General features: G+C 58.2%; 3 protein-coding genes across 4 annotated transcripts; 1 reads left to right on the top strand and 2 right to left on the bottom strand.

The window, feature by feature from the left end:
• Positions 1-754: 754 nt before the first annotated feature.
• Positions 755-6,774, top strand: LOC309594649 (RNA-binding Raly-like protein; the record flags this gene model as incomplete). Its single annotated transcript, XM_082320851.1, has 7 exons — positions 755-791; positions 2,876-2,954; positions 4,943-4,993; positions 5,346-5,494; positions 5,797-5,910; positions 6,175-6,341; positions 6,736-6,774. The coding sequence occupies 7 exons, from the start codon at positions 755-757 to the stop codon at positions 6,772-6,774; spliced, it is 636 nt and encodes a 211-aa protein (XP_082176977.1).
• Positions 6,775-8,212: 1,438 nt separating this feature from the next.
• On the bottom strand, positions 8,213-9,827 carry EXOSC6 (exosome component 6; the record flags this gene model as incomplete). Its single annotated transcript, XM_082319118.1, has 1 exon — positions 8,213-9,827. The coding sequence occupies one exon, from the start codon at positions 9,825-9,827 to the stop codon at positions 8,907-8,909; it is 921 nt and encodes a 306-aa protein (XP_082175244.1). The 3' UTR covers positions 8,213-8,906.
• Positions 9,803-25,885, bottom strand: AARS1 (alanyl-tRNA synthetase 1). Of its 2 annotated transcripts, none has more exons than XM_082319116.1 (21): positions 25,828-25,885; positions 24,598-24,807; positions 23,759-23,947; positions 22,946-23,091; positions 21,658-21,849; positions 21,078-21,222; positions 19,863-20,008; positions 19,198-19,306; positions 18,950-19,100; positions 18,439-18,563; positions 17,612-17,756; positions 16,778-16,956; positions 16,140-16,253; positions 15,177-15,383; positions 14,450-14,634; positions 13,903-14,011; positions 13,038-13,151; positions 12,645-12,764; positions 12,048-12,134; positions 10,474-10,587; positions 9,803-10,091 (listed from the first exon to the last, which is right to left on the bottom strand). In XM_082319116.1, exons 2-21 carry the CDS (start codon positions 24,739-24,741, stop codon positions 9,906-9,908), a joined length of 2,907 nt encoding a protein of 968 aa, XP_082175242.1. In that variant the 5' UTR covers positions 24,742-24,807; positions 25,828-25,885; the 3' UTR covers positions 9,803-9,905. The 2 variants fall into 2 exon arrangements, with proteins under 2 accessions (XP_082175242.1, XP_082175243.1); XM_082319117.1 differs by having other exon boundaries at positions 24,598-24,761; positions 25,828-25,840.
• Positions 25,886-26,660: the final 775 nt, after the last annotated feature.

The raw sequence follows: 26,660 nt of genomic DNA, 5'->3' as shown, positions 1-26,660 counted from the left end.
GCTTCTTCCAGTCCCAGGACAGCCCCAAGCCACGGCACCCCACGTGCTGGGTGCAAGCCTGTGCCCCCAGTGCCGCTGGGTGTTGGGTGCCTCTGGAGGGGACACGCCGCTGCTGTCGCCAAGCTGGCACCCTGCAGGGACCTTCCCGCCGCAGAGCTGGAGAGTGACCTCCCTCAGCTGCCCTTCTCCCTTCCGAACAGCCCGCTCTAGCGCCAAGCTGGTGTGGAAATTAAACCATCCCCAGCCAGGGTGTTGTGCATGGGTTGTTTGTGCCGCGGCCCTGGCTTGGCGGGGAGAAGGCACGAGCCGCACGGCCGCCGGCAAGGCTGGGCTCATGGCTCTGGGCAAGCTGGGCAAACCCGGGGTGCAACCGAGCCATGGGCCAGGAGGGCAGGGTCCCACAGGCCGGAGGGGACGGGAGGCAGGAGGTGGGGGAAGGAGCCTGGGGGGGATGGGGATGGTCCAGCACAGCAGCCACGTCTGTACGGCTGCAGCCTGGAGGAAGGGAGAGCCCCAGGCCCAGCGCTGCCGGCAGCAGTGCGCGCCGGCAGGGACAGGCAGCGGTGCTGCAATAAAGCAGGGCTGCGCCCGGGGCGGGGGGCGGGCGGGGCGGGGCGTGGTCGCCCCCCCTCTCCCCGTGCCGCGGTGGTGCGGCCCGCGGTCCCCCCTTCCCGGCCGGCGGTGGTAGGGCCCGGTGGCGGCGCTGGGGCCGGAGCGGCGGCTGCGGGGCCGGGGCCGCCGGGGCCGCGGGGGGATGACGCTCTTCAGCGGCGGGGACGCGGGCTGGAGATGTGAGTACCGACCCGGGTCCGGCCCTCTCTCCCCCCCGGGTGTCCCCTCCGGGAGCGGGCCTCTTCCCACCGCCTCCCCGCCCGGTTAGATGCTCTGGCACCGGGATGCTCGCTGGGCACCGGCAGCCCTGCCCGGGGCAGGGGTGCCCCCCGCAGCCAGCCTGCCGGTGCACGTACGTGGCCTTCCACCCCGGGCAGGTCCACCTCCCGGTGCTGCCCCCCACCCCCGTACCTGTCCCTCCCCAGTGCTGGGACGTCCTCCTGGTACTGGGATGCCTGGTCCTCCCCATACCGTTACCTGCTCCAGGACAGGGATGTCCTTCCAGCACCAGGATGCCCCCCCATACCATTACCCCCAGGACAGGGATGTCCTCCCAGTACTGGGATGCTCCCCACACCATTACCCCCAGGACAGGGATGTTCTCCCAGTACTGGGATGCTCCCCACACCATTTCCCTCCAGGACAGGGATGTTGTCCCAGTACTGGGATGCCCCCCATGCCAGTACCCCCCTATACCAGGATCCCCGCCTCATACCATTACCCCCAGGACAGGGATGTTCTCCCAGTACTGGGATGCCCCTACCGCCATCACAGGGAAGGGAGCCCAGGCACAGGGCCGATGGCCCCCGGGTGATGGAGCCCTGCTGGCCCGGGTCCCCTGCCCCAGCAGGACAGTCCCCTTGGTGCAGGCGGCCTGTGACAGGGTGCCTGGCCATGGCTGGGGTCCCTGGTTGGGGTGCTGAGGTCTCCGTCCTGCTGGTGAGGGTGGCTCTGCTGGGCAGGTGTGATGGGCTGGAGAGAGGGATGTCAATGGTGGGCTCTGTCCCTGTGCGGTGAGCTCAGCCATCCCCAGGGATGCTGGCTGCACCCACAGAAAATGGGTGTCAGCGTTACCCAACGTGCAGGATGAGCGGAGCACCTTCCCCAGCTCACCCTGAGATCAGAGCAAGCCTGCAGACTTCGTCACACAAGGTGACAGCCTGGAAAGCAAACAAGTGCCAGTTTCCTTCTGCTCGGATCTTGCTCAGAAGCCCTCACCTCTTCAGGGATGGAGGGACCTTGCTCCAGTGGATACAGGGCTGGAGGGGACCTGTGCCCAGTGTCCACGCTCCTGGGGAGGTCTAGACCTCTCTGATGAGCTGATGTGTTCACAGAGGACTCGGGAAGCTTCAGCTCGGGGTTCCCCAGTGCAGTGGCATCCACAATGTCACCTGTGGGACAGCTGGTCACTCTTACCATGGCCAAGGGGGAGCATGCAAGAGGAAGTCCTCAACATCTCACCCACTGGCTCCTACCCCTGGGGCCAGAGAGGTTTTGGAGCCCCCCAAAATTACAAAATTAAATATATGGAGATGTTGGTAAAGCTTTGCATCAGTGGCTCTTAAACGTATACTGAGAAAACAGATTCAAGCCAGCTTTTATATTGACGTTGGCTGTGAAATCTTAAAGAAGGGGTGAAGAGCATCACCAGGGAGGTGTAACGTGGTATTGCCGAGCTCTGCATCCAGAGGCATCTCCACCCTGCATCTCGGCATCGCATGCATCTCGGCAGCCTTCAGGAGCATGAAGCGGCTGGGTGCAGGGCTTCCCCCATCCCCGGCGCCCATCCATGATGGGCAGCACTTGCTGGCATTCTGCTGGCCTGGGGCTCTCCGAAAAATGGCCCAACTGCCTAGCAGGAGTGATAGCAAAGGCAGATTCACTGTGGTGGTGGGAAATGTCTCTGGGGGTTAATTACCCTCATTGTCAGAGGTGCTTTCTGCCACCCTAATTGGAGCCTGCCCAGCCTTAGCTGGGGGCAGGCTCCTGAGGAGAAGGGGCTGCTGCAGGGACAGCCGGAGCCACTCTGTGTGCCGGCACAACCCTGGGCTGCTCCTGTCCTTCTCCTAAAGCTTAAATCTAGAGAGAGCTGCCGGCCTCGGGCTCATCCTGTGGATGCTCTGGAGTGGGATGCCTCCAGCCGGGAGAGGAGTGTGGCCGGGAGCCCCTGGGAAGCTGCTGCTGGAGACACGTCTGCGTGGGGTAGCCTGTTGGCATCCCCTTTTCTTCCCAGCACTCCTTGTCCTCCTCTATCTCCCCTCAGACTTGGACATGGCCAGGGAACCCAAGCCAAGCCGGGCCAGGCTGGGCCAGAAGCGGCAGCACAGCAGCAGCCTGTACCAGTGAGTGCCGGCACGTGGGGCTGGGGCTGCGCCGGGTGGGGTGGCTCGGGCAGGGGACTGTCCCATGCCTGGCTCATCTTCCTCCCCCTGCTCTCCATTGCTCGCGCCTCCGACTATTCCAGCTGCCTGCCCACAGTGGTGGACACGGGTCCGTGCGATGTCCCTGCCCCATCCCGATGGGGCTCTCGGAGCATCACCGGGCTGTACAGGTGGCAGCTGGAGTCCTCGCTGGGTCGTGCCCGGTGTGTGTTGCCGGTGGGGTGTGGAGATCCCCCTTCCCCATCTGAAGGTGCTGGGAGAAGAGCAGAGCCCCATGGTCTCCACGCCTGTTACAGATGTCGATGTTGGTTGCAATTCTGGCCTTTAAATGCTGTTCCTCGGGGGACAGACACCCCTGCAGAGGCACACAGGGGTGGTGATGGCCCTGACGATGGCAGCAGATGATGGTGATGGTGGCACAAGAGCAGATCCCCATCCCCGCATGTTTTTGGCTCCCTGGCTCTGCAGGCATGTGGTGAAGAGGGCACCGGAGCTGGGCTCCGTCTGTCTCGTTAGAGAGCTTTTTGCAAATGCCCTGATTGAACTAATTGCTCTGCCAGTTGCCATGGCGCCGGAGGGATGCAGCCTGGCAGGGCAGGGACCGGCAGCCCCCTTGGGCCGCTGGAGCGTGGCAGCCGCCACTTTTACTCTTCCCAGGGGATGCTCTGAGCAGAGCTGAGCCAGGAAAACCCTTGCTGTGTCCCTAGCTGGCTGCCAGGCCCCAAGATCAGGTCTCCTGGGGATCCACTGGTGCTCCCATGGCAGGAGGCAGCCTGTGACATCCCCGTCCCTCTCGGCAGTGGCTCCGGGCAGCAGCAGCTGTCAGACCTGGCACCTTCCCTGTGCCCCGTACGTGGCTTGGGACTCCTCTCCCGCTACCCGTTCCCCTCCTCCCCAAGGCAGGTTGTGACCTTCCTCCCTGGGTGACAGGCGGGAGGTGGGGATGTGAAGGACTCGCCGCCCTGTCACAGCGATAGAAACTTGGAAGGCAGCAAGGCTGGACTGAAAGCTCCCAAAATATGCCCAGGTGCAAAGAACAGGAGCAGGCGGGTCCTGGCACCCCGGGGCTGCCAGCTCGCCCTTAGCAGGAGGGCTGGCGCTTGCAGGCTGCATCCCGTGAGGATTATTCTTGACTAATCCCACCCAAAGGTAGGGTGGCAGCAGGGCTGCAGGTGCCTTTACCCCGTGATGGACTCCAAACTGCCTCCTGGGCTGGGCAAACCCAGGTTGCCCGTTATCCCCCCCCCAGCAGACCTTCAGCTCTCACCGAACTCCAGCATTGGTCCCACGGCAACAGGCTCATCTGCAGCAAAATCTGGAGCCCTGGGGGACATTGTTCTTGTCCCTCCGTTCCCAGCAGGGTGGCTGGGGAAGGCTCCCTGCTCCCAGCGATGCTCTGAGCACGGCTTTGTCTCCCCTCGGGTTAGGCTTAATCCTACGCTCCCTGACTCCACAAGAGCTGAAGCAGCAAAATGAGCTTCAGCATCTTTCTTCCTCCTCCTCCTCCCTGCTCCTGGTCCACAGCACATGATTTATTACCGGCACGTCGGCTGCCTGCATTGGAGGCGATCCATTGACAGATTGCTTCTTAATTTGGAGCCGAATGAGCCAGCAGCGTGCACGCGGAGCCAGGGACCATGAAATTTAACATCAGGGCGCTCTAAATGCAGCTTCCTGAGAGCAGAGCCTGCTGATGCTGCCACGGGGGCCCTCTGCATCCCCCTCAACACCCTTGCTTGGCTCCAGGGCAAGTCCCTGCCAGGGCACAGCCACCTCCCCGGGCTGTGCTGCAGCCCAGACAGCTTGCATGGTACCCTCCGGGATGCCTCCTGCTCCCTGGGGTTGGGGATGGACGCTGGGTGGGTGCCCTGCTATGCCCAGCCGTGGCTGCTCCATGGCGTCTGTGGCCCTGCAGAGCGGGTGACTTGTTCTCTCTCCCTCTCCTGCAGCAGTAACTGCGACCTGGACTATGATCTCTACAGGGACGACTTCCCGTACCGGTGAGCGCAGCATCCCGGGAGAGGGTGGGCTGAGCACACGTGGGTTTCACATGTGGTTGTGCCTCTGCCAAAGGCGAAAAGCAGGGTGTCCCTGGGCATCCGTCCCCTTGCCTCTGGGAGAGGCTCGGTGGTGTTGACCCCTTTGAGGGACATGCATGCCGCAGCTTTCCTGGGCGGGGGACCTTGGGGATGGGGTTCATGGGGCAGGGGCAGTGCATGGGCTGGGCAATGCCTGGGTTGGTGGTCCTTCACCACGGAGGGAACCCAAGAGATGCTCTCCTGGCTGGTAGGGGCTGCTGCTGCTGCACCTCCGGGGCCGCGCTTACGCCGCTGTGCTCTTGTGCCCTTGCAGGGTATACGAGTACCAGAAGATCCCCCCCCTCATTAACCGCATCCCCGTCAAGGCCAGACGAACTCATGTGGGAACAGGAAGCAAAAGCAGCCTGACCCCCCAGCCCGGGGCAAGGAGCAGCACCAGCTCCACAGCAGGACGGACAAAGTGTAAGTGCAATGGGGCTGGGAGGAAGAGGAGGCTTGGCCCTTGCATCTCAGTGCGTTAGAGCAGTGCCGATGCCCGAAGGTCCCTCTCAGTGCTCACCCTGTTGCTACAAGTCTGCAGCTCCAGCAGACACAGCCTGGACTGTGCTGGGCTGGTGGCTGTCCCCTGGACCCGTCCCCATTCCCTGAGGATGCCCAGTGGGGAGGATGCTCCAGAGAGGAGGATGTTCCGGAGGTGGCTGCCCAGGACAGCGTGTTCCTCTGGCTCCAGGCAGGCTGGATCCTAATGGCTCCTCTCCCTGCAGTGCGGGCCGAAGAGCTGCACTCCATCAAGGGGGAGCTGAGCCAGATCAAGGCGCAGGTGGACAGTCTGCTGGAGAGCCTGGACCGCATGGACCAGCGGAGAGAGCGTCTTGCGGGTGAGGACCATAGACCCTCTGACACCCACGTGTCCGTGCTGGGCAGCCTGTGGGTACATGCGAGCCTGGACCCCAAGCCGGGTGTAAGGGGAGCCCAGGAGGGAGCTGAGCATCCAGAGCCAGCTGGGCAAATTCCCTGTGTCCTCCCCCTTCCCCGGGCTGGCAGGGCAGAGTCTGGCCCTTTGGCACAAGGGGACCCTGTGAGGACAGGCCTGATGTTTGCACAGGTACCCCAAATTTCTGCTATCATCTCTGTCCTTGCAGGGTCCAAGGAGAGTGAGAAGAAGAGGGTAGAGACAGGGGCAGAGTCGCCATCCCCAGCAGGAGAGGGGTCACGGGAGCCCCGGGGGAAGGAGGGGATGGGAGCTGACGGCCACAGCGACCTGCGCAACATTGACAGCACAGAGGAGAGCACAGACACGGAGGAGACGGTAAGAGGAGGGCCAGATCCTGTGCTGGTCTCTCTGCTTTCCTAAAATTCATCCCCGCTTGCTGCCCACATGGGTCCTGGTGGGGATGCCCGGAGCAGAGGAGATGCTCCATTAGGGAGCCCTGAGCTGTCCCAGCTGCGTGCCAGGGCTGCAACTGCCCGCGCCTCTGGGACACCCCCCTAGCAAACCCCTGGGCATGCATTACTCCAGCAGCACAGGCTGCAAAAAAACCCCTTGGAGTAGAAATACCTTTTATCAAAGCTGCTGCTCCTGCACCTGCATCCCCCAGCTGGGTGCAGGACCCCAGGACTCCCTGTGCCAGGTAGGGCGCTGGGTTTGATCCTGCTGCCCAGACACATCAGAGGACGACCACCCTGTGCATTGCTCCTTGCAGGTGAAAAACCACATGTCGGACCCCGAGGGGAGCCAGTAGACGGACTGGGATGCCATGGCCTCCCCGCGTGGCTAGCCCTTCCCGTCTTGTGTTCGTATTTCTTTTGCGGCTTCCAGCTAGTGCCACGCACGATGCGAGGTGCCCGCTCTCGGCACGGCCATCCCCTGCCACCAGCGCCGGTAGCCCTGCATCCCACCCCTGTGAGACATCGGCCAGCCGTGGCAAGAGAAGTCTTTTGTGTTCGAGTGCGCTTGTTTTCTTTTTCCTCCTGTTTTTAGACCTAGGGATAAGCAGACTTGGCTGGGGGAGGGAGGGGAGGAGCAAAAAAAAAGGGACTGTATCCCAAAGGGGCATCCCAAATCCCAGCTGCCTTGTGTGCAAGCATTCCCCCACCCATAGGGTGCTGTGGGGCACAGAGAGAGCACCCCGGGGCTCCCAGCCCCTATGGCACGGGTCGCATCCCAACCTCCCCTGCCCTGCAAGCCCACCTGCTGCCTCCATGCTTCAGACCCCCCCAGGAATTGGTTCAGCAAGGTTCAGCACGTGCAGGTACAGCCCAGGAAGGCTTTTGGAGCTGCTCAGCATTCCCCCATGATGCCATGGGAAGGAGGGACCACCCTGAGACAGCTCTGAGGGGCTTTCATGGGATTTTGGGATGGGGGGTGGTGCTGAGCCCAGCTCTGATGCCAGCTGCAGGGCCAGCGGCGGGGTGATGCAAACCCAATTGCTCCCAGTCACCCTGCTCACAATTGGGTTTAACTTACTGGTTTACCGTGGGCTGTTCTCGGCCACGGACCATGTTTGCAGTTAGCAGGACTCCCCTGAGCAGCTTTGCCAGGGCTCCTCGCCTGCGCCCAAGGAAGTGGCGGTCCCCCCGCCCCGTGCTCCCCAGCATTGCATCTCGGTTCAGCGTCCCTCATTTCTAGGTCGTCCTTCTCTCGCTGGTAGGAACTCGTTCTGTATTTCTAATTTGCTCTGGTAAAAGAGTGTATTGCGTTGGAAAGAAAAATAATTTGTATTTCTTTTCTCTGGTTATTCGACTCTGATGCAGTTTTTAACCATCTGAAGCGCATGTGTAACTTTTGTACCCAATTTTACATGCTGCCTGACACAGCCCTAGGCTCTGGGGGCTTTCTAGGATGCTGCCTTCCCCACAACTCAACCCAGAGGCAGGAGGAGCACAGCTCTGCCCTGTTTCTCAGTGGAAATGTTAATCACTGCCTTTACCCAGCATATTCCCTACCAGCCTGGCATGGTGCAGCTGGGCAGACAGGACCAGCTCCTCTCCATCCCCAGGAATAACCAGACCCCAAGGCAGCGCCCGGCTCCCTCCGCACCCCTTGAGGAAGGACAGCGAGAGCAGAGGGGGGTGACCCCGATGCCTGGCAGCTGGTCACCACGCGTGCATCCCTCCCTCTCTGCCCACAGCTGGCAGAGGCCCCAGCAGAGCCATGCAAGCAGAAGACTCACCAGAAAAACCCAATTTATTATAAGAAAAAAAAAAAAAACAACAAAACACATTTCTGCCACCCTGAAGCACTGCCTGGGCAGGAGGTGCAAGGGATGTGCAGTCTGTGCCACGACGTGGTTCCTGCCCAGTGCTGCCTGGACCCTGCCTGCACAGACGGTCGTGGTGGGCAGCTCGGTGTGAGGGTCTCAGCCCTGGTGCTGGGGCCACCCCGGGGTGGGGTGTGGGGTCCTGCAGTGCACGCAGCTGCTTGGGGGGAGGTCTCAGGCAGGGTCCGGCAGCGTGGGGCTGGCGCAGGCAGGTTCTGGCAGCTAAGGCAGCATGGAGGCTGTTCTTGGGGGACTCCGGCAGCATGTGAGGTTGCTTGGGTCCCGTGGGGCCGCTCGGAAGGGGTCTCCAGCAACACAGGGGCTCCTCAGGCAGGCTCCGGGGTGCTCGGGCAGTGTGGGGGCTGCTTTGGGGGCTATCCCAGTGGTGGGGAGGAGGCAGGCTACTGTGGCCTTGGGCGTTTCTTGGGCCTCCAGCTGCGTGGGCAGCTCCAGGGGGTCTCTGGCAGTGCAAGGACTGCCTTGGGCAGGCTCCGGGGTGTCTCCAGCAGCATAAGGTGTGGATCAGGCAGGCTCCAGGGGTCTCCAGAGCAGCTTGGATGGGCTCTGGGAGACGACCCCATCTGCAGACAGCGGCACCCGGGCATCATCGGCGCTCAGGCAGTGGTGGCAGCAGCAGCATCGCGGCGTCGGGCAGCCCGCAGCAGGCTCTGCCGCAGCACGGGGTAGAGACGGTGGCAGCCGTCGAGGCCGAGGCGCAGCGCCTGCGCCCAGGCATCGGGAGGGCTGCCCTGCCCGCCGCCCAGCACCGCCGACACCTGGTTGAGGGCTGGCAGAAGAGCCACGGTGAGCCGGGCGACGGCGCGACGCTCCTCGGGCTCCCCGGGCTGCAGCATCCACGCGGCGGCGGGCCCGGGCGCCCGGCACAGCGCACAGCCCACCGCCAAGTCGTACATCTCCACCCCGGCATCGGCCAGGGCCAGGCCAGCGGCGCTGATGGCGGCGGCCAGCGCGGAGCCACCGTCCTGCAGCAGCAGGGCGCTGACGGCCAGCCGAGCCCGCGGGTAGCGGGCCAGCCGCACCGCCGGTTCCAGCGCCTCCCTCAGCGCCGCCGCCGCCTCCCGCTCGGCCTCCCGCTCCGCCGCCGAGCCCGGCCGCCACCGCGCCCCGCGGCCGGCGAAGGGGGCCCGGCGGAACTCGCAGAGCAGCCGCCCGCCGCCCGCCGCCGGCGCGCCGGGCTCGGCCGCCTCCCGCGGGCCCCAGGCGGCGCAGAGGACCTTGGTGCCGCCGCCCAGCTCCACGTAGGCCGAGCCCTCCGCCTGGCTCAGCAGCCCGGCCCGGGCGAAGAGCGGGCGCAGGGCGCAGGGATCCCGCGGTACCGCATCTTCCTCCTCCTCCTCCCCGGCTCCCCCGGCCCACACCTCCGGCGGCTGCGACTCCTCCGGGCCCCGCACACGGCGGTGATCCAGCGGCATGCTCGGCGGAGAACAGCGGCAGGAGAAGGAGGAGCCGAGGCCGGCCCGCCCCCGTGAGCAGAGCCGAGGCGGCAGCGCGCAGGGCAGGCAGCCTTTATTCATGGGAACGGCGGCGGCGGCGGCTCAGCAGCAGGCAGGGGACGGGCAGGAGGGGAGAAGGGGGCCGGTGGCCCCCCGCCGTCAGTTCTTCAGCTCCCCCAGCCGGAGCCTGGCAAAGTCCGTGGCCAGTTTCAGGGCCTCCTGCAGGCAGCCCACGTTCTTGCCCGTGGCCTGCGCGGAGACGTCCTTCCCACCGCCTTTGCCGTCCATCAAACCAGACACCTCCTGCACCCACTGGCTGGCCTTCAGGCCCTTATTTGCTGCCTCCTGGGTAGGAAAAGAAACAAAAAAAAAAAAAAAAAAGCGGTTCGACCTCAACCCAGCCGGCAGCGAGGGAGGGGGGCCCAGGAGCATGGTGGACAAAGCCCTTCCAGGGGCATCTCCTGGAGAAGAGCCAGGCCAGCAGTCCAGGGCCAGACTGCCTGCCCCCATGCCCCCATGCCAACAACCACATTAAGTCCTTGCTCTTCCCCCTTCCCCGTCTGCAGAGGACAACGCCTCTTCCCCCCTGCTGCAGCCTGATGATAACCCAAAGCACAAGGGTCATGGCTCTCGCCAAGCCAAATGAGTTTTGGCTGTGCAGTGTTAGATAGTTACTGCCTGGAGGCTGCAGATCCGCAGAAAGGCAGACACAGAGTCTTGGTGTTACCTGGGGTACTTGACACAGGCAGGTGATTCTGCCAGCTTCGTTATCTACAGCAAAGAGCATGGCGGCAGTCTGGGGTGAGTACGTCTTGAAGAGCTTCAGAGATTCGTTCAGGGCCTGTAGGACGACAAAGGCATGGCAGCACATCTTCCCCCTGCTCACAACCAGCCCTGCTCCAGCCCCTGCAGCACCTACGGGGACCTCAGCGATCTGGACTTGCATTAAACCAGACAGCAGCACCCTGCAGCGCTCCTCCCAAACACGAGCCATCCTCATCCCCGGCTATGCAGAAGCCTTGCAAGGGACACAAGCCCTGGTTGTGTCCCCTCACAGCTGCAAGGAGGCAGGAGTGGAGTTGCTTTTATTTCCCCACCTTCAGTTATCCGGCAACTGGCAAAATTAGTGGCCATTCAGCCCCACAGCAAGTGAACCTTTGCCCGAGTGTACTGGCTGGAGGTGAAAATGCTCTGCCCTGCGATGTGAGCTCCCAGCAGGAGGGAGCAGCTGTGCTGCAGCGAGTCAGGAGGACTCAACTGCAGCGTGAAGAAGCTGCAAGGGTTATCAGACGCAGCAGGCATGCTGGAGAAACCAGGCAGACTGCCACGCATCCCGTTATTCCCAAGGAGACTGTCATCCTTTGCTTGCATAGACTACGATGCAGCACAGAGCTCTGGGAGCGGGCCCTCCGGCCAGCAAACCGGTGCTGCTCTAGCTGGATAGGGAATATACAGCCCCCAGGCTGCCGGTACCGCCATCCCCCCAGGATGCACCCTTCTGCCAAGGAGAACGCTGCGTTGGCACCCACTGTGAACAGGAGCGCTGGCATCGTGGAGATGGGGATGGCCACAGAGAGCGAGCAGGCGTCTGTAAACAGGATCAGCTCCAAGACTCCCGGAGCGGAAATTTAAAACTTGAGGTCCAACCTCAGGGCACCGCCAGCCCCCGCTGCCTGGCACTCGCTGGGCTCAGCACTGCAGCACAGCGCACACAAGGGAGCTTTTATTCACAACAGAAATCGCTCAGAAAGAAACTTGTGTGTGGAGGAGGGAAGGAGCAGTTTTAGCCCTGGCTGGAGAAGAATTTGAACCTTGCTGAAGCAGACAGCGCTCAGGAACTGGGGAGCAGCTCTCGGGCCTGGCCCTGTCCACGCACGCAGCCCAGGACACTGTTCCCAGAGCTGATCTGCAACGGCCACAAGCATCACGACTCCTGTGGCTTGGCAGAGTTGCTGTTCAGAGCTCCTTAAGCCTGCATTTTAGTGTTGTGACTGCTCCTGGATGAGTCTTACCTGGGACACAACATGATTTCTATTGGGGTCCCTATCCACCACCACGTCTGGAAGCCCAGCAAATGGTCAAGACCCTCCCCACCCCTGCAAACCCATGTGTTAGTTCAGGAGGTGGGACACGGAGAGTATGCCAGTAGTCCTCTCCCTCTTCACTAGCCGCTGCTCAGGGTTGGCAGGTGGCAAGAAATACAGCTCTGTAAGACAGCACCGCCTCCCCAGGTGAACAGAGACAACCCAACTGCTCCTCAGGCACAGGGAAGGTTGTCAAGGAGACCAGGCCTTCCCATACCTTTGCTGAGGCTCCATTTTCCATTTCCATGATGACCAACGGCTGGTTAGGATGACTCTCAATGACTTGCTTGGTCTTCTCCAGCACCTGAGGACAACAGCGGTCAGATGCTAGAGCACACACATTGCGGACACAAGAACCACCCGGGGAGAGCTTCCCTGCAGGTACAGAGGCCCCCAAGGTGCCCCAACACACCCATGGCCCAGCCCAGAGCAGCCCCACCCTCCACAGCCACGAACAAAACGTGTTGGCAGGCGGGTGTGTGGCCTGCAAGGCAGCAGCAGTGCTGTGCGTGATTCCTCCTCTAGGAAAATCCAATGGGATCCAGGAGGAAGAACCACACACCGCCCATACCATGCACCCAGCAGCACCAGGCAGGAGAACCCCAACTTCCAAGACACACTGCCAGCGCTTCACCCCAGGGAACAGGCGTGGAGGTAGCCATGCCCTGGGAGGGAGCAGGAGAGGCTGGAAGGCTGAACAGGGCGAGGGGCATCCCCATAGCTCAGCACCCTTCCACACTGGACACAAGCAGAGCTCCCAGGGGAGCCCCCCACAGCCCTCCCACACTGTCCTTTATTCCCGCCTAGGGCTCACTCGTTTCTGGATGTCAGCTTTGCTTGCTCGGTCCAGGTCATCCATAACTTTCTTCAGTGCTTTAACAGCCTCTCTTAGTTCGTCTTTCTGCCACTGTGGGATAACAGCAGTGGCCAGTGTCTGCAAAACAGGAGCGGGTGGAGAGGGTTAGAGGTACCAGTGACCATGGCAGGAGGCAGGGGATGCTGCACCACACTCATGAACCTCCCCTCCTCTCCCAGTGCCCGACAACTCAGGCATGAGCTGCTGGCTGCAGCACCCACAGGACACAGGACTAGGACTTCTGTTCAGACAGGAGGAGGAAGCTGAACTCGGGCCTTATTAATACCACCCAGTGCTGGCAATCAAGAGCCCCCTCACTTGGGGAAGGCAGAGCACTGCTACCATTCTCACCTCACTGAGATCCGTGATCTCCTTCTGCACATCCTTGTTGGGAGCTGTCTGGACCTTCACCTTGGCCTCCAGGGCTGACAACAGTTTCCTGAGGCCGTCAACTTTCCTGAGGGCCTGGCAGAATACAATCAAGTTAAGTCATGCAGGGAGATTTAGCAGGCTGGGCTCTTGGCCACCACCATGAGAAGGGGTGAAGAACATTGCAGCCCCAGGATGGAGTTCAGTAACTCCTTGGGAAGCAGCAGAGCCAAAGCAGGCAGCACTTGACCATAATCACAGCGTGATGCTGGCACACAGGCGCCCACTCTTCTTTGCCAGCAGGAATGCCAAGATCCTCCAAAAAGAGAAAACTGTCTCCTTACCAAGCCCCTTCTCCCACTCTAGGAAGCACCAGCCCAGGCCAGCTCAGGTCACCTGCCTCCTGCAGCAGAGGACTGGATTCTAAGACTGCACAGCTCTCCTGCCAATCTTACCACCTGCCGAGAGCTCTACATCAGCACCCCATTCTGCAAAGCAGGCTGAGCTAAACCCACAGCCACCATGGGGACCCACCCTAGGCCTTTCTAACACAACAGCTACAGCCAAGACTTCCCCCCCTTCCCTCCCAGCTCTCTCCTCTGGCTGCAGCACAGCCAGGGGCCTCCAGCACAGCCTTTGCTAACAGCAGCACCCTCCTCTGCACTGTGTTGCTGGAGTCCAAGCCACAAGTCCCTCAGGCACTCACGCCAATTCTCCCTGGTGCTGAGGGATACCAGGCAAACATAAACGAAAAGCTCCTTGGCACAGGGTGAATACCTGTGCATGCACGTGCCAACGGTTTCCCACAGGGCATGGATTTCACAGGATCTCTCCCGCCTCCCCTTACCTTCCGAGCTTCGGCCCCAGTGACTGCAACTATCCTCCGGATGCCTTTAGCAATTGCTTCTTCTGAAACAATCACAAAGGGGCCAGCGTGGCTGGAGTTCTGCAAGTGCCTTTGGAAAGAACCCAGAAAGACCCACAACAAGAGAGTTAGAAGTTCACCTCTTATCTCAGAAGGAATCAGCATGGAAACAAGAAAACCACCCTGCTGGGGAGATGCAGCAAGCATGGGGACAGGCAGAAAACCCAACCTAGCCGCTAAAAGCAAATGAGCAAGGAAAGGGTGGCAAGGGCTATGTTCCCAGCACTGTCAGAGACTATGCGTGGGGGCAGGGACAGCATACAGACAGCGTCCCTGCCTGCAAAGGCTGATTTGAAATGCAGCTTGACTCAGGACTGGGAATGCAAAGGTGCATCATGATCACCACCACCTCCAGCTCTGCCCTGGCTGTACCCAGCATATGCCCACAGCGCTCACAACACAACTCAGGCTCCCTGGGGACTCCTTTTCAGCCTCCCTGCTGCCTTCCCTGGCCTCTCCAGATACTCACGTCCCTCCACAGAACTCAACAGAAGTGACGGAGCCCGTGGGGCCAGAGGGGTCAGCCAGCAGCTCCTCCACAGGGATTCCAATCGAGACCACACGGACAGGATCGGGGTAGGTCTCATCAAAAACTGCCCGCAGTCCTTGGATAGCTTTGGCTGCTGCGAGAGGGCAGTCCTTGGCGTACACAGTCTGCAGAAGAGAAGAAAGGGACGCAGATAAGAGCTGATCCTGTCAGCTGTAACTGAAGGCCTGCATTCCCAGGGAATCCTGACTTCCTCTGAAAGATCCTAAAAGGGGAGTTACACGCCTCACCTGCGCTGGGGCTTGTTGAGCTGCAGGGATCCTAAAGTCATTGACAGATGCCCCATCTTCAAAATTCCTGATACCACTGCCTGCTCAGACCCACCGTGCTCCTGCACATTCGAATGGTTTCTAACCACAGACTCCTGAGCAGAGCACAGGGTCCTCCCAGGGTCTGTTCTGGCACGGGGCTGACACCACACAGAGCAATTCTCTCGCCATTGAGGACATGTCACTGGGGGTCTGGGTGTACGCTGTAAGTCCAGCCATCCCCACTCGGAATCCTCTGTGATGCCAATCTGTGCACAGTACTGCATCAGCAGCTTGGAAAACTCCCACTGAGCCAAACTTCCAGCACCCCAGATCATTCAAAAACTTGACTTGAGGTATTTTTTTTTCCTGAGTATATCCAAACCATCAGCCATACCCACCTTTGCCTCCTCAATCATCTGGTTGGCGATCCCTTCGACTTTCTTGATTTCCTGGGTAGACAAGGCTCCCTTGGCTGTGAAGTCGAACCGCAGCCTGTCCGGTGCAACCAGCGACCCTCTCTGGTCAGCTTCCCCCAACACTGAGCGCAGGGCGAAGTTGAGGATGTGGGTGGCCGTGTGGTTGCTCATGACTGGCCTTCGCCTAGTCTGGTGGAGGAAGCCATTGTTAGATGGGGTCCTCTGCTGTGGAGCCAAGGTCACCTCCAAGAGCAGAAGGGGAGGTTAACCTGCTGCTCCAACACAAACCTAAACTAGCTCAGGAGACCAGAAACAACTTGGCACACTTGCTGCCTTGGAGCCTCAGCTAAGGGAGCAGGACACTCCCCACCAAATTTGTGCATTGCTTTTCCCTGGCAGTCTCCTTGCTAGGCCTATCTGGAGAGAGGCCAAGGACAAACAAGGTCACAGACACTCAACAGGGGAAAGCACTGCAAGAGGGGAGCCTTCCCTCTTGTTCCAAAGGTGCTGCCTCTATAGGAAAGGGGAATGCATTTTGCAGACTAGGCTCAACCCAGCATTCATTCAGCAGGCTGAGCCCACTGGAGCAATGTCTGGAGCAGGGCAGACAGCCCAGGCTCTCCACTGTCATCCACAGCACACCAGGGCACCGTACCTGCTCCACCTCCCAGCCATGACCCAAAATGTGTTTCTGCTGCTGGTCAGCAAAACCCAGTGAGTGTGGCTCTGAGCCAGCAGGGCATTATCTGCAGGGCGTAGGAGAATGCCAGCTGCCAGGCAGGAGAGGCCTTGAGTCAGCCAGGCAGGAAGGGCCACATTGCTTCCCAGCATCGTGTGCCACAGGGAGAGCAGGCCCCAAGCTTCAAGCCACCCGAGTGGCATCAGTGGAAAGAAAGGAGACAAAATCCAGGGAAAAGAGACATGTTATACCATGTCTTAACTCACCTCATCAATAGACAGGTGGACCTGATCTCCTACTTTCAAGCTTCCATATAGAGTTCCTATGTGAAGCACATAGCCTCCTCGGACCTGCACATTCTTCACCGTGAATTCTGTTTTCTGTACAAAGAGGGTAATGCACCCAGTGAGCAGGGCAAGAGGCCAAGGGGAGACAGACAGTCCAGCCAGAGGTCTGAGCTGCAACTGGAAAGGTCTCAGCTGAGAGCCAGACTGGTGCGTGCGACAGGACAAAGCTGAGTGTCCCCAAGCACAGCACACAGGGCAACAAAGCAGAGAAGAGAGTGAAGGTGGGGCATGGTTACGGGGCACAGCAGAGCTGAAATTGTTCCCCACCTCAGCTCCCCATCATGGCTCGAAAGCACTGTCCTTCTGCACAGCAATCCCAGCACCACCACCACAGGCACCCATGTTCTGGTGACAGCCTGACTGCAGCACAGAGTTCAGTTCCCCAAGAAGCAAACTCCAGCACATCTGTGCCATGCTGCACGCCCGAAAAGGAAACGTGTGCAACACCCGATACCTGCCATGGACAGGAAATCGCTGGAGCTTGCTTCTCCTTCTCTGCACATACCTGCCCAGGCCCCGGGTCAGATTGAGTCTAGCAAAAGGTCAGGCCCACTCACATCCTCCCTGCTGTCGTCATCCTTGACCATGTAGCCCTCATCATAGATCTGCCCACCCTGCTCGGCGTAGAAGCAGGTCCGGTCCAGCACTATCCCACACTCCTGGCCAGTGGATACCTCCTCCACAAACTTCTTCTCCCTGCGGATGGCTTTCACTGTGGCCACGAGGCTCCCAAAATCTGTCACCAGGATGACAGGCAGTGTCAGTAAAACAGGAAAACTTTGTAGACACCACATGGGAGCAGAACTTCATAGCAACACCTCCCAGCTATTGCAGGAGCTCATGGCAGCTACATTTGCAAGGGGTAAGGAGAAAGAACTAGGGGAATAGTTAGTTGGATAAGAGGGAATTTTGTTCAGTGCTCTCCAAGGCAGGGACTGTCACCTCCTTCCACACCTATGCGGTAAAAGTCAGCCGTGTGTGCTGCTACAAAAGCCTGGGGCCTCCTGAATCTCCAACAAATTAAAGAATTAGCATCAAGAGCCAGGGCACATGGGCCAAGGACCCTCTAACAGACCAAGCAGAAACTGCAGTCTCCTGCACCACTGGCAAAGGAGCAGCTAGGAAACACAATCATAGGAGTGTGGAGACACAAAGCTGCAGGGAACAGGAATTCCCTTAAGTTGGCAACAATGAACCTGAAGAGCACAGCAGTCCTTGAACAGTCTGCCCTTCTCTTTCCCTGCTTGATTTGTTACAAGCAGGCCATTCACCTGTGCATGTTTTCACTCCCACCTCCATGTCCCAGGAAAGGTGACCCCAGAGGGGATCTTGTTGAGGCACATGCCAGGAAAGGTTTGGCAGCAGAGGATGATTTTGAGGTTTTTTCATACCATAGGCACCGCTCTGATCTGAAGCATAGCTGTATTTTGGCGAGTCGTCAGTCACCTCCAGCCCTCGGGCCCTTAGCTCTTCGATGGCATAGATGTCCAGCATGAGGAGGTCCTCCCCTCCGGCACCCTTCCCTTGGGATTTGAGCTGCCAACAACAAGCGCCAAAGTTTGAGAAAACCCACCTCAGCACTGGCCCATGCACGCCAGGTGAGTTGCACACCTCACTCACATCCCTGAGAGCTCCTTGGTTCAGAGCTTTGCTCTGGGAAGCCGTGTGCCAACAGCTGGAGTGCTCCCATCTTTTCTGACTTCAGAGCAGGTTGTTCCAGCACTACCAGCATGCAGACAAAGCGGGCCTGAGCCCAGCAAGGGCTGAAGTAACAACCTACGTGGAGTAACAACCTAGTAACAACCCAGCAAGTATCCAGCCAGCTGGATGATGCCACTCTCTGCTGCTGCAGCAAACTGTTGGAAGAGGCACCCAAACTGCAGACCTGCCTGGACACTGCTCCTCAGACAGGGAAGTCCTGAACTTCCCTATCCAGAACAGGACAGTGGGGAGCTGCTCCCAGCACTCCACCAACTCTGTCTGACGACTGAGCTTGAGGCCCCGGGCCTCACAGTGTTAGTGAGCAAAACCAGCCCCAGCTGCACAGAAAAGACGTCCCACACCAACTGCGGTGCCATGCCCTGGTCTTTCCCACAGGGCACTGGGGCACGTGGGGTGTGAGCAGGCCTGGTAAGAAAGGACTCATGACTGCAAACTACCAGGAAGGGAATCCTCCCTGCCCACTCTCATTCCAGCTCCCCCTGGAGCTGTTACCTACCTGTGCATTTTTCCGCTCTTCCTCAAAGCCCTCCATGTCCACAACAAGGCCCTTCTCCTCTGCAATCAGCCCGGTGAGATCCGCAGGAAAACCGTAGGTGTCATACAGCAGCCAGGCAGTATCACCTTCAGAGAAAAAGCAGAGCAGTTGGCACTCCTGTACCATGAGACTCCGCTCCCTTCCCCACTCTCCAAGTGGCTCTGTCCCACCCAACTGGCTCGGCGCTATGGCAGGACAGAGAACAGGTCTGCTGTACACAAACATCAAAAAGGCTCCTCACTGACAGCACAGAGATCACACTACCATGTTGTGTCTGGGCAGCTTAGAAACCTGAGCAAGTGAACACAGGCCAGAGGAGAGAGGGGTGGCCCAGCCCTCAGCAAGTCTTTTGACTCCAACTCTGTCCCCTCACACCTTCTGTCATCTCTCCGTTCCCAGCCCAGCTGAGTCCTAACTTGGTCCCAGATAAAACATGCCTTTTGGTGCATCCAGACAGAAGTCACAGCCTTACCAGGGATGGTTTTACTGTCTCCCAGGCTCTGGATCTTCCTGTCCAGGATGCGACGTCCTCTGCTGAGTGTTTTCAGGAACTGATCCTCTTCTTCATTTATAATGTCCTTCACCATATCTGGGTCCTTCTTCAGCTCAGGAAAGGCATCTCCCTGCAGACCCAAGAGGATTAGTTCTTCAGCATGGAGATCTGCCCATGTCAGCAGGGGAAGCCTTCAGCAGATACGCTGGAGCGGGGCAAGAACTTACCAGTGACTGCACCACCACATCAACCAGAGTAGCAAAGAAACCCTTGGGGGCATTGAGCTTCTCATGGGAGTAGCGCACAGCCCGTCGGAGAATCCGCCTCAGCACGTATCTAGGGAATAGCAGAGGCCCTCATGCAAACATTACACCTCTGAGCTGTTCTCAGGGGATCCACCAGCATCCACCTGCCAGCACCCACTCCGAGGACCAAGAACACAGGGTTCTTGCCCCACATTTTCTCTCAGGTAGCTGTTTGCACCAGCAGCAAGCCAGAGGTGAGGTGCCAGGCCCCAGCTCCGTGACCCAGACTCACTGTGTGCTTAAGAGTCAGTCCTGTGAGTCCAGCGGCACCCGCAGCACAGCCCCCCGGCCCACACTTCACTGTTTTTTTGACAGCAGCACTGCATCAAGCAGGGTTTTGTGCCTGTCTGCCCACTGTGATCCTTTTTGGGGGCTGACATAGCAGGACTGGTACTCACAATCTTGGCCTTTCGGGCAGACCTTGCTACAGGGATCCAAGTGTCAAATATACTGAGCAAACACTCTGCTGTCCACTGCTTTAATGATGAAATCAAAGACATCCCAGAGACACATGAAATCCCAGACCCCTCAGGGAAGACGTGCTGAACAGAATGGGAGCAGCAGCGTTGCAGCAGCTCCCTTCTTACCCTCTGCCAGTGTTGTCAGGTCTGCCCCCATCAGAAAGGGCCAGCGTGATGGTCCGTGCATGGTCAGCCAGCACGCGGTAGGCCATGTCTATACCATCAGCATCCTCAGCACCAACCCGCCCCATGTATGGCCTGGCGCCCGTGCCCTGTGCAGAGAGGAGAAGGCGGTGGGCAAAGGGGACGATTACGGACAGCAGGGAGCAGCAACATGGCAGAACAACAGGGAAGCGCCTCAGAAGCCTGTCCCATCCCACTGCCTGCAGCCACAGACTCTGGCCTGGCATAACCTGCCCAGCCAAGAAACTTCAAATTCTGTCACATGGGAGAGGGTCCCAGCTTCCCTCTCTTAGGGTGTTTTTATCTATACTCAAGAGAAAGACAACACTGTAACAAAGCAGTGCTTGCACGTGGAGTAAGCCTGTCACCATGGGCACAGTCCCTACAGCCAGGCTCCCAGCACACTGCAGGAAGACAGACAAGGACACATGGGCTGTGTCCAGCCAGTGGCTTTGACATCGAAGAAAGGTAGCCCTCTAATTCCAACTCTGGAGCTCTGCACCTCATCCCTCTCCAAGGCAGCAGGAGCCTGGGCTATTTTCCCCGCATTTTCCAATACGATCTGCAGCCAGGAAGCTCTGCCCCTTCCACAGAGCAAAAAAAGGCTTGGACTTGCACACAGAGTTCCCAGCACTGGTAACATGGCCCCCACCAGGAAGATGCAGCAACAGCACACTGGTTCTGCAAGTGACTGTCATGGTTTATGGCAAAGACCTCCTCTCTCAGGGGATTTTCTACAGATCAGCATGTTCCAGGTGGGAAACTGAAGGACAAACTCTGATTCTGGGTCAGCAGCACCACGTGCTCTCTACCACATGGCAAAAAGATGGCCTTTGGCCATATGGGACAGCAGAGCATCTCCTGCTCGGAGAGAACCAAGGAGTGTGCCATCAAGACAGTTCACAGGGAACACCTGGGAAAGCTGTACTGCTCACTGTCCCACGTTTTTCCCTGGAAACATGCCCCGTGGCAGTAATTACTGTGCCATCCTGCGTTCCTACCCTCAGCAAAGTACAAACCCACAGGGCTCGCAGCAGCTGGGAAAGCAGAGACCTGCAGATATAACCGCCCTGTCCGACCAGCCCCACGCATCTCCCCAGGGGTTCAGGGAATGGATGCAGCTGGGTCAGGCCCAGACCCAGACTCCCCAGTTCATACCTTTTGGATGGCTTCGAAGTAAGGAAGGAAAAGGTCAGTGTCATAGTTGGACATCTTGTTCTGCAGCACAGAGACCAGCCTCTCCAGGCCCATCCCAGTATCAATACTTTTTTTAGGAAGAGGTTTCAGTGTCCCATCAGCTTCCCTGCCCAGCCACAAAAAGAAAGATGAGCTGTTATGGATGGAGGTTCTGCAGGGGCAACCTCTCCTCATCTCCATGAGATTTTTTTCCATCAGATTTACGACGTGGGCTCATACACAAGCCACGCAAAGGACAACTTCGATAAAACAGTTAACAAGACCCTCAATGACAACTTAGACCCATAAGTGCGGGCTGGCACTTATTCCCTACTGAACTTCTGGCAGATGAACTGAGAAAATACTTCCAAGGCTGTCCCCAAAGCCAGTGTGACCGACCTCTTCTGTACAGGTGGGTCAGGGGACAGAGCATCACAAAGCACACAGCTCCTGGACAAGACAGAATGGCGAGCAAGCCAGGGGCAGTTAAAAGAGTACGCAGTCTGAGCAACCTCCCATGCTGAGCTGGAGCAGGCTGGGGAGGGAAGCAGGTCTCGCTCACCTGTTGAACTGTATGAACACCAGGTTCCAGATCTCCAGGACGTTGGGGTCATCCTGATTGACCAGGTGGGAAGCATCTCTGTCCCCGATCCGGTCATAGTGGATCTCGCTGCAAGGGCCACAGGGGCCTGTGTCTCCCATTTCCCAGAAGTTATCCTTCATACTGCCAGGCAGAATCCTGCCCTCAGCCAGCCTGTAACAAGAAACTCTTATTGAACAAGAGAGACTTGCAGCAAGGCAAGAATTCCCCCAGCCAAGGGCTATTCCAGAGGAATCTCAGCTCACTAATTCCCTGGACGAGCAAATGAATCGTCAGGGTCCTGAGCCAGACCAACATAAGATCCTACCACCCAGGTTCCCTGCTGAGGAGGATCAAGCAAGCATCAGCACCTGGCACTGGGCCCAGATGGAGGCAGAGGGCTACAGAACACCTCAGCAAAGCCACCAGCGAGATGACAGGCAGATCTCTGACTTTAATACACGTGAGGCAGGTTTGGCCCCACAGCATAGAGGTGTGTCACGGGGTCAGTGGCAGGTTTCAGAGGGGACTACAGCCACAAGATTAAAGGCATCATTTCACTTCTACATCAAGCTTTGGCCCACCCACAGCTTGAGTGTCGAGTGCAGTTCTCGCTTCTTCATCTGAAGGAGGGTGAGGCAGAAGTAGCAAATGCATAGAGGAGGGCAACTAAAACTACATAGGGGTGGAACATCTGCCTTACAAAGAGAGTATAGAAAAGAGTAGGACTCTTCAGTTTGGAGAGGACAAGGCTGGGTGGGAGATGACGATTGAGATTTAGAAAAATCCAACAGGTTCACAACAGAATCAGACATACTCTGAAGGAGCAGGGCCCCAAACACAGGCTAAGGGGAACAGATGGATCCCCCTCTAACAAACTAATCCAGTGACTGTGGATGCTGGGAGGGGAGGAAGAAAACAGAGTGCAGGCCACAGTCAGGCATGCCTGCTTTCCCCAAACAGCATCTTCTCAACTGCTGTCAGAGGCAGCACACTGGGCTGGACAGACCATTGATCTGACCCCGTGGGGCACTTCTTATGTTCTTAAGCTTACACAAGAGATTTTGAAACAAAAGCTCTCAGTCTCTTCTATCTAATACCAGTACTTCCCTCTGGCTTTGCCGCTCCACCACCCTGCAAACATTATTTGTGACACTTCAATTTTGTTAAAACCTCCTGTTGCATGTGCTCTGCCGCATAATGCATGCCATCTTTCTCTGAATGACTATTGCTCATCAAAACATGCACCTCGCTCACTTAAAGGCCTTACCCCAAATTCAACCATATCTGCTTGCACTCCAGGTCTGGTTGCAGTCCTGCAGCCTCATTTCCACCAAAGTAAGTGACGTAGAGTCTTTCAGCAGGGATGCCGAACTCCTTGGTGAGAAGGTCCAGTGCCAGTTTACAAGCAAGTTCCTGAAGAAGGAAAGACAAGGTCAGCAAGTGAATGCAAATGGTTTCTCTTCAATGTGCAGCACCTGCACATGCAGAGTACTGGCTATCAGCAGCTCTCTGCAAAGAGACCAACAACAACTTTCAGACTTTTGGCATAAGAAATAAGCGAACCAGTATATGCACTGAACAGGGCACAAGAAACATCTCATATTGCTTTCCAGGTGCAGCCAAGTTAACTCCTAGCATGTCTGCTGCCCCAAAAAAGCCTTTGAATTCTGCTGTTATGCTGTATTCTTACCATCACCTTTGCAAAAATGAACCCTACACTAGCAAGACACTTGGGAAAGGACGTTGCTATTTTATAATCACTCCTGTTTGAGGTCCATCACAGCTGCACAGCACATGCAACTCCCCACAGCTCCAGGACAGCCACTAAAACCTCTGCCTGAAGACTCCAAACTGGCAGAGTTAATATAATCAGCTTTGTAAACCTTAAGTAATTAATCTCAAAACATTCTGCAGGGTCCAGGCAGCTTCCAAGCTCATTTATTCCAAAGGAGCCACACACACCTTCCAAAGAAACCACTCTGTGCCAAGATATTCTCCTTCCTCTTGGCAATTGTTCTGCTGAGTTCATAGAGATGGGTAATTTTGTGCAAGATTCAGACCTGCACCTAGCCTATTTTACCTTGAAATAATCACCAAAGGACCAGGACCCCAGCATCTCAAAGAAGGTGTGGTGGTAGACATCTTTCCCGACATCATCCAGGTCATTGTGCTTGCCCCCTGCTCGGATGCACTTCTGAGTGTTGGTAGCCCTGTTCAGTTTAGCGAGTGGGTGCGAGGGGTCAATAGTATTGAGGAAGATGGGTTTGAACTGAGAGGAAAGAAAAAAGGGCAATCAAGAAAAGCACTAAAAGCCTGTTTTCAAATGCTGCAAGCAACAGTGTTATCTGTGTCACAATACCACTAGCCTGGGTGTACCCAAGGCAGCCTTCAGAAACAAGCAGCCTGCTGTCTCCTGCGTGCGAGGAGGCTGCAGCACTGCCTATAACCTAGCAATCCCACACATGCACATGTTCCTGAAGCCTATCAAACCCCAGGACTTCCAAAGTGACTGGAAGTAGCCAGATTCCCAGCTGGACAGAAAAAAAGTCAGTGATAACTGTGTGCTGATCTCCAGCAGAGCCCTTTCAGCAGCCCAGCCCCAACCACTCTTTAAAGATGCCGTTAGTCATTTGTGCCAGGACTAGCTGTGGTACAAAGGGTCAAGGAAGGGAGACTGGCAGTGCTCCCATCACTGCACAATCAGCCCAGCAGACACAGGATCCTCTCCCAGTGCTCTTGCCAACTTTGCCAGCGCGCAGAGGACTCCAGTGGACACACCAACCACCTCTTTGTGACCAGAAGGAAGATGGAGAAAACAACAACAATTTTCCACACAAACAGCTCTGCAAACACCTTCACATGTTTCCACTGCTACAGGGTATGTTCATAAGGACCACAGTACCAGAGTGGGAATCCTACCTGATTCATACCAGCATTAGCAAAGAGCAGTGTGGGGTCATCCAGGGGGATTGTAGAAGATGAGTGCACATAGGTATGCTTGTTTTCCTTGAAGAAGTCAATAAACCGTTGCCGGATCTGGCTAGCTGTTAGCGTAACTTCCATCTTGAAGCTGCAAATCACAGCTGTCCAAAGCAAGCAGAAGGGAAAGCGGAAAGGCCTTGGTGCAGTCTGAAGAAACAACAAACAAGGCTCTTACATGGTGTCAGCTCAAGCAATAACATCAGGATCATTGCCTCCATCTCCTGAAAGGGTTTCCCCACATTCATAACTACTCTCACCAACTCCTCAGTTTACCCATTGGTCTGCCCCAAACTTCCTCTCCCCCAACCTCCCCGATTTCTAGAGCTCGAGCTCAAGTTATCTGTTCTTTTAAAACATGCATTTTTAAAATACCAAGTTCACCTGGATACCGAACTTATTAAGAGGTTATGTCTGCCTTGCCAGGGACACAGGGGAGGGGGAGGATTGCTAACACCTAAAATCATTCAGGGTGATTAAATCATAGGATCATAGAACGGCTGAGTTTGGAAATGACCTCTGAATATCACCTTATCCACCCTCCCTGCTCAAAGCAGGGTCAACTCCAGGGATGCCTGGAAACCTTCCCTGTGAGGAAGTGCATCACCATACGCACACCAGTGACTTGGAGGTGACAGTCTGGAGGTGAGCATCTCCTGTATACCCTAAGGGGTACATAAAGCTTCCCCGCGGTTATGGAGCGCAATGCAGTTTTCTAGAGAGCCAAGCTCCCAGCAGACTGCTCCGGCGCAGGGGGACGATAATTCCTCATACGACTAAGGCCAGCGAGTCGCTGAAGGAGGGAAGGGGACTCGAGGAGGGAAGGACTCGGCGCAGCGGCGGCTCCCGGGCAGAGCAAGGCCTCTGCCCTGGCACCACCCGGTCTCAAGTGCCCAAGTAGAGGCGAGGGCACAGCGGGTGCCCAGCACCCCTGCGCAGAGCCGGCAGCGGCCGCCCCGCAGCCCTGGCTGAGGAGACCAGCGGCACCGCCACCCTCCCGCCCCTCACCGCTGCCCGCCCCGGCCCCCCGCCCGCCTGCCCTGCCAGGCCGTCTCCCCCCGGCCCTGGGGGGGGGTGCCCAGCCGGGCCAGAGGAGGCGGCCGGCCCGTGGAGGCAACCTCTGAAGGCCGGCGGCCCCCCAGGCCCCGGCGACGGCCCCTCAGGCCCTACCTCCCCGACCGCCGCCGCCCCTCGCTCCGCACCACCGGCCCCGCCGCAGCGCCCGCTGCGCTCCACCCCTCCCCGGCGCAACGCTGTTCGCCAGCTTCTGATTGGCTGCCGGGGCGGTCGCTCTGGATCAGCCCCGCCCCCCTCGGCCGGCCTTAGGGGAGGGCCGCCCGCCGGCTGATGCAATGACAGGGCACGGCGGCCACGTGACGAGGCCGCGCTGAAGGCGGGCAGGGAGCCGCCATTTTAGGAGTGTCAGCCCTGCTGCGGGGCTGGGATAGGAGGCCTGCTCCGGCGCTGGCCAGGGCCGGGCGGGGGGGCCGAGCGGCGACCGAGGGGGCTGGGACCGTAAGGGCCCTCCAGCCCCTCCTCACTGTAGGCAGAATGATGCTGCAGTGCTATGAGGCCTTGGCCCACCTGGCCCAGCCTTGCTCCCTGCAGGCAGGCCTGAAGCCTCGGCTGCTGGTGTGGAGAGAGCAGCGAGCTGCAAAAGGCTCAGGCCAAGAAGGGGATGTGGGAGAGAAGGAGCTGGCTGGGGATGGTGGGTGAGATGGTTGCCGGAATGGTTGCCAAAGCCCCACTGGCTTCCCTGCTGGGGAATGTATTGGCTGCAAGGCCTTTGTGTGGGTCTGAGGGGGCAAGGACATGGCTAAGAGATGCAGGGAGGGTTTTCACTACACGGTGCATGTGCTCTGGTCATGCAGTTGGGTAGTTGATGGGGTGGGGGTATGCAGTCCAAGGTCAAGAGGCACAGCACATACACAGGGGAGGTGCCATGATGGCAAAGAATTCACTGTGAGGACAATCAAGCATTGAAACGGGGAGCCAGGGAGACT

This window comes from Platalea leucorodia (genome assembly GCF_965183815.1).
Source record: "Platalea leucorodia genome assembly, chromosome: 8".
In the NCBI taxonomy this organism is placed as follows: Eukaryota; Metazoa; Chordata; class Aves; order Pelecaniformes; family Threskiornithidae; genus Platalea; species Platalea leucorodia.
This window is presented reverse-complemented; position numbering and strand designations above follow the sequence as displayed.

Excerpts from the sequence above, each read along its gene's own strand:
- AARS1 (XM_082319116.1), bottom strand. The coding sequence starts at position 24,741 with ATGGAAGTTACGCTAACAGCTAGCCAGATCCGGCAACGGTTTATTGAC. Across the intron at positions 16,957-17,611 it reads AGATCAGAGCGGTGCCTATG|ATTTTGGGAGCCTCGTGGCC; the intron begins GTATGAAAAAAC and ends TCCTGGTGACAG. Across the intron at positions 14,012-14,449 it reads GTTGAGTTCTGTGGAGGGAC|GCACTTGCAGAACTCCAGCC; the intron begins GTGAGTATCTGG and ends TTCTTTCCAAAG.